The sequence below is a fragment of the Sminthopsis crassicaudata genome, chromosome 6, assembly GCF_048593235.1.
Source record: "Sminthopsis crassicaudata isolate SCR6 chromosome 6, ASM4859323v1, whole genome shotgun sequence".
In the NCBI taxonomy this organism is placed as follows: domain Eukaryota; kingdom Metazoa; phylum Chordata; class Mammalia; order Dasyuromorphia; family Dasyuridae; genus Sminthopsis; species Sminthopsis crassicaudata.
The window spans coordinates 216,171,956-216,182,458 of NC_133622.1; the positions used below are offsets into that span (position 1 = coordinate 216,171,956).

Here is a 10,503-nt window from a genome sequence, read left to right on the forward strand (position 1 = left end):
TAGCCAGAGGCGAGTCACCAAGAAGCGCCAAACAAATGACATATAAGAAATGGGTGGAAGATTTCTTTTGCAACCTGCAACAAAGAACATTTAGGAAAGCAATAGCTATGTTTAAACATTTAGTAGTTCTCTGTGTAAGAGGGATTAGATTTATTCTGCTTGTCTCTGGCAGATCAAACCAGTTCCAGTATCTGGAAATATACAGAGATGAAGTTATGAAGTTTAGCTAAATATAAGGAAGATTTTTCTAATAATTAAATTAAATAATTAAACTGTACAAAAGTAGAATGGGATGCCTAGCTGTAATGAGAGGATTCCATCACAGGAGCACATAATTTCACTGGGAAGAGAGTTCAAAGATCATCTAGTCCAAAGCCCCTTAAAACTGTGAGTTGGACCCTATAATGGAATCATGTAATGAATGTGGGAGTCTTAAAATATTTGACAATGGTATAAGATTTCTGAATGTTCTTTGTCTTGGAGTATCAAATAGTTTGCCAATATTAAAATTTTTATGTAAAAATAAATAAGCACATCCATCTCATTCATATGCAAATTTGCTTAAGGCAATTGGAGTTGTGACTTATTTTCCCAGAGTCTCATAGCTAAGTGTTAAGTGTTTGAGACCAGATTTAAACTCAGTTGCTCCTGAGTCCAAGGCTAGTGCTCTATCCACTGCACCACGTAGCTGCTCCAATGAAAAAGATCTTTAAAGAGATTTTTCTTTTTTTTTTCTTTCTCCCAAGGCTGGGGTTAAGTGACTTGCCCAGGATCACACAGCTAGGACACAGTTAAGTGTCTGAGACCAGATTTGAACTCGGGTCCTCCTGAATTCAAGGCTGGTGCTCTATTCGCTGCGCCACCTAGCTGCCCCCTAAAGAGATTTTTCTTAAAGCAACCTCAGTAACAGAAATAAATTTCAGGGTCAAACAGTGTCAAATCTCATGTAATTTAGCCATGTTTAGTGAATATACAATAGCATATAAAGACGACTTGTATTCTGTGTCATCAAATTAATACTATAGCTTTGAAAAACCAAGATATTCCTTTTGCTACCTGTATGATATTGAGTAAGTAACTTTACCTTTTTTGTCCTTGATTTCCTTGTTGATGAAGAGATGAAGAAATATTGGGGCTAGATAGTTTATAGGATCCCTAAATCTTTTATTCCATCATCCTTTGAGTGGAAATTGAACTCCAACTAAACTTCCTGCTGCTTTGTGGAGGGGCAGGGCTTTAAGTGATTTTGAGTATGCAAGCAATGATAATAGAAGGACTCTACTAGCTTCTGAGATCCCTTCCATGTCTAGATTTTTAATTCTGTAATCTTTTGATCATTGCTTCTGATGAGGTCATTATTGGGTAATGTGCTAAAAAATCACTTCAGAAGTATGCTATTCAAATCAAAAGCATAATACCTAAAAATAAATATACTCAATTCTGGCAATTTTCTGCTACATCTCAAAGACCCTTAATTCCTATCTCATTGGTATACCCATTGTTCCTTGATCATACGTGACATGTCCATTTCTGTCACTGTTCTTTGCTGCCCATCCTCAAAATCACCTAAAGCCCTGCCCTTTAGAAAGCATATCAAGTTTTACCCACGTTGGTAAGCTTTTACCATCTGCTGCAGCCCAATTCCCCTTCTCTAAATGTCTTATCACCTGAAGATATCCCTGCTACTCTAGCAATTATTAGATTATAATTATAATTATAAGCCACATAGAGCAATGGCACAAGTTGATCTACACCAACCCTTTCATTTCCCAAAGGGGAAAGTGAGAAATGAAGTCATGCAACCAGTGATTGGCAGAGTTAGTGCTCAAATATCAGCCTTGATTTTAATCCCACAACCATTTAATTAAGTCTGAGTACTATCTTAGGTACTAGTGATGCACATATAAAAATGGTCCCTTCTTTTAAGACATAGTTTATTGCTGTTTTCTTTATACTCTATTGCCTCCATATGACCTATCTTCTCAACCTCATGGGAAGAAGCTCTTGAATCTCACAGAGAATGCCTTATGTCTGAGCACTTAGCTTATGTAAAGAAGGTACTCAATATGTGCAGATGCTCAGGCATACAATAGGTGTTCAATAAATAAATTCTGAAAATGATAATGATAACAATGATGAAGAATAACTTACATCTTAGCATGTTTTTCCGTTTTGCACGAGATGCATCTCTGTATCGTGGATTGATTAACACCGTAGATACCGAGCCATGTAAAAGTTCCTCCGACAGCAACTGTCCAGAAGGTATGCCTTCTCAAGGGATCCACATCAAAGCTGTGAGAGAGATGTGCATAGATCAGGTCATGGTCCATGATTATGAGATGCTCTTGTAAGCAATAAGGAAAGGTAGCCCAAAGCAGAATAAAATCATATTAAACATACTCAAGTATTTCAAGTCGAGACCCATTTTTTGATTGATCTAATACATTCTGTAATCCACCAGCACGCGCTGTTCCTTGTATAAGAACCGTCAAGAACCCTACCACCATGACGACCATTTGAAATGCATCTGTCCACACGACTGCTTTTAATCCTCCCTGGAATAAATAGAAATCATGTGAGTTCTTCAGATCAAAGATGAGAAGAGTCTTTGGTTTGTTCCCCCAGTTCCCTGTTCAGAATTACAAGGAGGTTTTAACTTATGAAATACAGGATTAAAGATGCAAACCTGGAAGAGACCTTAAGAAGCAACCTCATCCCACGTTTTCATTTTGCATATAAGAAAACAGAAGCCCAGAGAGGTTAGTATCTTAATGACAGAAACAGCATTTGAAACTCTAAATCCAGTGTCCTTTCCACTGAAGTTTGAATCCTTATATCATCTTCCCATGGTCTTCTTCCTGTCATTGTTTCCTCTTTTTTTTTTTTCCAGTTAAAGGGATAATGCAGATAAGACTCAAATCAGTCATTCTGAGACTCATAGAATGCTGGAACTGAAAGGGAATTTCATTTCCCTTGTGTAAAATGATGGATTTAGACCAAAATGACTTCAGAGCCCTAAGAGGGGTTGACTTCTTTTCAAAACATGACTGTGTGTATAAAATATATGACCTACTCAACTAGATTTGATAAAGACTCAATCATCCAGATGTTTCGTCTATATTACCCCAAACACCCTCTAATCATTTTGGTAACAACAGCCTTCATGAGGATCATGTTAGTAACCATGTAGCTATTAACTCTATGACTTTCTTAGAGAGTTTTCATGTAGAAGTGATGACCATTTATGGTTGATAATAAGAGAAAAGGCTTAAATTTCAGTGAGAGATTTTACATTAGTCAGAGTAAATATTTGTTAAGCTGAATTGAATTAAATTGGATTTAATTCTATAGAGAAATATAACATTAAAATTACCATTAACTCAGTAGAAAGATATAATCAAATATTTCAAATTGGAATTCTGATAGTCAAATAAATTCAGCAGATAATCCATTAATCTCCTACTATACACAAGTATTTTACCAAAACAGACCAGAGAAAAAAGTTACAAATCAACTTTTTTTTTTCTTGATCTCTTCAATGATTGATTGATTGGTTTGAGTAGTAGTAAAAGATATATTGAATGAAAAGGGGGAGATTTTTTCCAGCAACCTTCCAGAGTAGTTATGGAGCTCTTATGAGATATTTGTAAAGCTTCTAGCATAGTTCTTGAAATTATAGTAGACACTTAATAATGTTAGTTAGCTCCCCCACCCATCACCAGCTCATTTGATCAGCTCAACAACCTTGTAAAATATTTAAGTGCTATTATCACCTCCATTTTTGTAAATGAGTATTCTGTGGAAGCAAAAAGTTAAGTGTTTTGCCAAAGTTCATAGAGCTAGGAAGTATCTGAAGCTCAATTTGAACTCAGGTCTTCCTGCTTCCAATTCCAGCCTATTATGCACTGTCACCTACTTGCTGCCTTAAGGAGGTGGACTTCTTAAATTGAGCCTTGAAGGAAAATAAAGGATTTTACTCTGAAATCAAGGGAATGAGAAAAGCAAATACTGTATACTGAAAAGCTGCAAAACCAAATTGTACCTTGCATGGTATATAGGATGTACAACTTCAGCCATCCTTAGTTTCTTTAATTGGGAAAAAAAGTGATATGAGGCAGAAAGACTGTAAATAAGAGAAGGAAAAACCAACATGGTCTGGAAAATGGGTCTCATATTATGGGACATAGAGAAGAAACAGACTTTAAGGAAGCAGAGGATTTTTGTAAGTGAAAAAACATGATGAGAATAATTAGTTTGAAGGAAATGATGGCTAACCTTGAACTTCAGACTCAAGAGTTTGAATTTCATCATATATGCAATGAGAAATCACTGGGAAGGTATTTTTTTCTTGAGCCAAAGAAATACTTAATGACAGATTATTTAGAAAAAAAAATTTCTAGCATTGATGTTTAATGGATTGAGTTAAGTGAGAGTGAGAGCAATGGAGCCTCATTGGAAAGCTATTTCAGAAATTCTAATGCTAGGCCATGAGGATTTGGGCAAAGAGTGATGACAGGGTGAAAGAAAGGAAAAGAAATGTATCTGAAAGACATTTAAAAGCAATTATGAATGCTAGAAAGAATAAAAAAGAAACCAAAGATAATTTGCTGCATTTAAAATGCATATTATATGCTATACCTAGTAAAGATATCATATATTGGTTATCGAGTAAGTGCTAATATATAAAAAGATTCATCATCTAGAAACAGTTAAGTGTGTCCCCACATTCCAAACTACTTACTCATATTTCTTAGCCATGTCCATTTGTTTCCCTAAGAGAATAATATCACAGTTAATTGTTAACATTTATGTAAATATATTGTTAATATCCTTCAGGATCTGAGGCTAAAGAATTGAGTGAGTGCAGATCAGAATGCAGAAAATAGTTCCAGGTTCACTGATAACTGGCCAATAGCAGCATTCAAATTTGTAATTGATGATCTTTAGAATTAACTGAGTACCAGTCATCTTGTTCACACAAAAAAAACATTGTTTAACAACTAGCCAGTTGGGAGAATGCATTTTTCTTAGGCAATATAAGTATTGCCTTAGGTAAATATGGTTCATGACTGGAAGGAAAAAAAAATATCCCCACTTCCCTCCCCACCAAAAGCAGATATTATCAGAATAACATGTAGCCATAGCTTAGGGAAACTTTTCTATGGGTAAATCTGAGTATTTGTCAGGACATTCTAGCATCAGCTCAATGGTATATCTTGCTTACTTAGAGGCTATTAATAAAAATGCATTTCAAGAAAATATTCATAATTTGGAAAATATGAAAAATCAAGCCAGCTTTTTTCTTTTTCACATAACTTAGAAATGTAGTCATTGGCTCTAGAATTAGTCCTCTCAGGAGTTATTTGGCCGGATTTTGTTTTAGACTGGCAAAGCTTTCTCTGAGCAATATATACATACCAGAGTACAGTAGAAGGTGCAGACAATTCCTGTAGCAAAGACAGATCCCCAGAGATGAAAGCCAGTCACTGTGGAAGGCAAGAAGTTACAAGAGGTTTCTCCCAGGTAATCAAAGAACTTCACATGGATACTGAGGCAAAAGAGGTTAACTCAGGGCAAAATCATCTGATTGAAGGGCTAAGTCTAGCTATAGACTCCCTGAAGAAACTAGCTTCCGTCAGGTATGGAGCATTGATTTCATATCTTACCACAATCCAATCCTGAAATCCCATAGGATTTGCAATTGTATAAAGGAAAATAAAAACCAAGGGCACATAGTATGTCAGGGGCTCATCCAATGTTTTAATTAATCAATCACCAATTAATTAATTAAATTAAAAATTAATATTTGGGGAAAAGATTTTCTCACATTTTATACCTTTCTATCTTTTATCTGAATATGCCTTTTCAACTAACAGGGTTATAGGATAATATGTTGTTCAATCATTTCAGTCTTGTCTGACTCTTCCTAATATCATTTGGGGTTTTCTTGGCAAAGATATTATTTCCTTTTCTAGCTTATTTTACAAATGAGGAAACTGAGGCATATAGGATTATGTGACATGCCCAGGGTCACACAGCTAAGAAGTGTCTGAGGTCAGGTTTGAACTCAGGAAGAGGAGTCTTTCTGACTTCCATACTTGGCAATCTACCTACTATCATCAGTTTAAAATCTTTGATAAGAATTGCTGCCATTCTGAATGGAATTTAACAATTAACAACACAAATTGAATAAAACAAAGGGGCCAATCAATAGCACTTGAATTTTATTCCCCCAACTTGAAAAACCCAGATTTGACCAGTGTGGGGACTACCTTCACTAATTCTTGGAACAATTTCTCTATTGTTAATGGCCTTCAGAGATCTCTAGAAGCAAAAAATTCAGTCTCTGGCAGCTAGGCTTCTCATGATGATCCCATTGCACTAACTAACTTGAACTTTAGACATATTAGACATATAAGTCATCACCAGGACTGGCCACAAAATCTTTCCCGTGTGGTATGATCTCTTTCTTTTAAATAGATATTGATTGAATAAGTTTTTCTATATAGATAGACATCTCCATTGGTATATTGGGGAATCACTATGCTTTTGGACAATAATAAGATCAAACATAATATAATAAATATTTTTGATCCTTCACTCCTTAAAATTATAAATATGTATATGCATATTTGTGTGTGTTTTGGGTCATCTTCATTCTAAAGTTGTGTCTATTGTTCAGTCATTCAGTTATATCCATCCACATGATCTCATAGAGTTTGTCCATGGAGTTTTCTTAACAAAGATACTTGAGTGGTTTGCCATTTCCTTCTCCAGGATGTCTCCATTTGACAGATGAAGAAGTAAGGCAAATATGGGTTATGTCACTTCCCCCCCTTCGGTCACCTCGGTTATAAGTATCCAAAGCTGCATTTGAAATGAGATCTTCCTGACTCCAGACCTGGTGATCTAACTACTGTACCATCTAGTTGCCCCCAAAAGCTGTATATATGTAATTTGAAAATTGTAAGTAAATTTTTATTCTAACTTGCTACAACCCACTCTTAAAATCCCAGAAGAAATTAACAGTAAGATGTGAAAATAATAATTATAATACAATTATTTGGACTCATAAAGATAAAACAACTAGGAATGAACCTAAATTAGTTGTTCAAAGTGGTGCTCTGGGCTTTGACTCTAAAATCTTCATCTATGGGAGCACTTAGCCTTAAGAATAGTTTATCCTGTTATGTGCATTTTGCAGAAGTCTGGATAAAGACACAATTGAGAAGTTATTTTCTTCACAACTCACCTTGATTGAGTGCCAAAGCAGGAGCATAAATCACGACTCCGGTATAGAGAATCTAAAGGAGAAGGAAGGGAGGAAGAATTTCTTGGCAAAAAAAAAAAAAAAAAAAAAAAAAAGCTGTTGTCTGGCTGACTGGCCACCAGCAACAAGTGTAGCCACTTCATCAGTCTACTTAGTCCCCTTCCTTGAAAGTGACAGCACCCTTTCCAAAGCCATTGGAGTTAATAGGACATAATGTAATACTTGTGATGATTTTAGATCATGTTTTTTCCTGCCCCCATTTACTATCTCACAGGAAGGAGTTGGAAAATATCAGGATATAAGGGACAGAAAATAAGGAAGGGTAAAAATAATTATTCCTTTTAGGAACTCAATGAAATCTGGAATTCCTAGGTCCCTATGTTGAAGAAGATTCTCTTTTTTCATTCCCATTTTCTCCCATCCCTTAAAGAGACTGAACAAGACTAAAACACTTATTAATCATTGTACTTCTGTAAATGAGTTAAAAGATAATGAGGGTCGGTCCAGAAGCTGGTAGGAAAAAGAGAGGAACGTTAATCTAGAGACAAGGGGTATGGAATGCTCTCAGAGAATGGACCTAGAAGGAGGCACTGAATTTTTCCCTATATAGTGGAATACTGCTTCTTTCCCTCCATCACCATCACCAACATTAACCCATCTTCCAACCAGCTCCCCTGCTTGTCAATATCTCCCCTGTTGAGACATCTTCCCATCGGCACACAATGAATTGCATTTTCTCTAACCATCACTCTCCCTCACTTCCCTGTACTGGCTGAACTACCTGGCCAAAGTACCTAGAGTCAGTAGGAAATCTACTATTAAGTTGCAGAAGTTGGGGATCAACGCTAAAGGAATCCTGCTTAGGTGACACTGGGCAGTGCTATTTCATTCCCATTTTCCTCACCTTCTCACTTACATGGTGTCCTAAGCCCTACCCTTCACCCAGCCTTCACCCTCCTTTTAATTATGCTTTTTCCCTTTGTTGGTTAGTCATTTCACGCATGTCTGACATTGGATTTTTTTTCTTGACAGAGATGCTAGAATGGTTTGCCATTTCCTTTTCCAACTCACTTTACAGATAAGGAAAACCGAGGCAAATAGGGTTAAGTGATTTGTTCAGGATCACACAGTCAAAACTCAGGGCAAATTTGAATTCAAATCCTCCTGGTCTTAAATTAAAATAATAGCAATAAATTAAATAAAAGTAATACCAAGTAGAATTTGGAATCCTGGCTTTTTTGAAGTACATATAAATAGGTTTTTCCTGACTTGTTATTTCACTGCTAGAGGTATTTTCCTGGGAGGTATCCTTCTCTATCATTCTAGATTAAGAGTTTCCTGAGGCAGAGAGAAATGTCTTGCTCAGCCCTCTTTGTAGTGGACAGAAACTGGAAACTGAGTGGATGCCCATCCGTTGGGGAATGGTTGAACAAATTGTGGTATATGAATGTTATGGAATATTATTGTTCTGTAAGAAATGACTAGCAGGGTGATTTCAGAAAGGCCTGGAGAGACTTACACGAACTGATGCTGAGGGAAATGAGTCAGACCAGGAGACAACAATGATGGACGTGACCATCTTCAACAATGAGATGAACCAAATCAGCTCCAACAGAGCAACAATGAATTGAACCAGCTACAGCCAGCGAAAGAACTCTGTGGGAGATGACTATGAACCACTACAGAGAATTCCCAATCCCTCTAATTTTGTCTGCCTGCACTTTTGATTTCCTTCACAGGCTAATTGTACACTATTTCAAAGTCCGATTCTTTTTGTACAGCAAAATAACTGTTTGGACATGTATACATAATATATTGTATTTAACTTATACTTTAACATATTTAACATGTATTGGTCAACTTGCCATCTGGGGTGGGGGGAAGGAGGGGAAAAATAGAACAAAAAGTTTGACAATTGTCAATGCTGAAAAATTATCCATGCATATATCTGGTAAATAAAAAGCCATAAAAAAAAAAAAAAAAAAGAATAGCTTGCTCAAGACCACTCAAGCAATGAGTTTCAGAAGATTTTGAAATTAGGTCTTTCCAATTCTAAAGCCAGTTGTCAATTCATTCTGACATACTATCTTTTTTTATCTGTTTCTCCCTTGCCACTCTATATAATACATACACACACATTTGTGTAAATATATACATATATAACTAAGTGGCCTGTCCGTCAATCAGCAAACATTTATTAAGCACCTACTATGGGTAGGTGCTGGGTACTATGCTAAATGCTAGATATATAAAAAGAGGTAAAAGGACAGTCCCTGTCCTCCAAGAACTTAATCTAATGGGTGAGATATCTTTATAAAAGCACACTTTGTGTACTGGATAGGCAGAAGATAATTAAAAGAGAGAAGGTACTAGAATGAAGAGGAGTAAAGGGTAGGATTTTAGTTAGGACTTAAAGGAAGCCAGAGAGGTCAATAGTCAGGAAGGGAGGAGGGAGAGTCATAAGTCAGAGAGAGAGAGAAAGAAAGTTCCTGAAACTGAGAAATGGAACGTGTTTTCATGAAACAGCCCCTGTTTCCTGGGGCCATTATCCTTAGATTGAAAGGTAAGTGTCAGGGAATAAGGGATAAGAAGACTAGAAAGTTAAAAAGGGGTTAGGCTATGGTAAGTTTTAAATAGCAAACAGAATATTTTGAATTTGATCCTGGAAGCAATAGGAAGCCACTGGAGTTTCTTGCATGAGGTAGGGTTAGGAAGGTGACATAATCAAACTTGAGCCTTAGGAAAATCACACTGGCGACTGAATAGAGGCTAGACATTTAAAAATCCAGACAAATGGCATTCTTTAAATACCATAAGAATTGTTAAATTTTTATCTTCTGAGTGATAATAGATTTCATTGAAGAGGTCTCACAATATTCTAGGTTTTGAGGGGTTTTTATACTTAAGATAAATAATTAGGCTAAATTCTTACTTATTTGTATCTCATCTAATGAATTTGTAGCCTGTGAAGAAAAGAGCTAAAATTAGTAAGTCCATGAACCATAGACTTGATGCTGGGCGGTCAGGAAAAATCATGACAAAGCATCTAAGTATCCTTGAAAACTGTGCTCCTCCCATCCTCAATTAAAAAGCTGAATTCTGCTCTTTCCAGAGTGGGTTTATTATTGTTGTTCACTAACTCTGAGCTCGTGTTTTTTACATACATGGCTTGAATCCTCCACATGCCATTTACTTAGTTTTTTACTACAACATTTTCTATTTCACTAATGCAG

At 36.2% G+C, this 10,503-nt stretch overlaps 1 protein-coding gene across 1 annotated transcript in view; it reads right to left on the bottom strand.

Annotated features, from left to right (window-relative positions):
• Positions 1–10,503, bottom strand: part of SLC5A12 (solute carrier family 5 member 12) — a 41,462-nt gene that overhangs the window by 26,985 nt on the left and 3,974 nt on the right. The window contains exons 3-6 of the mRNA XM_074275238.1: positions 7,253–7,304; positions 5,419–5,486; positions 2,401–2,555; positions 2,152–2,292 (exon numbers count right to left, since the gene is read on the bottom strand). Of these exons, the coding sequence (XP_074131339.1) occupies positions 2,152–2,292; positions 2,401–2,555; positions 5,419–5,486; positions 7,253–7,304 (416 nt within the window). The remainder of the gene's footprint in view (positions 1–2,151; positions 2,293–2,400; positions 2,556–5,418; positions 5,487–7,252; positions 7,305–10,503) is intronic.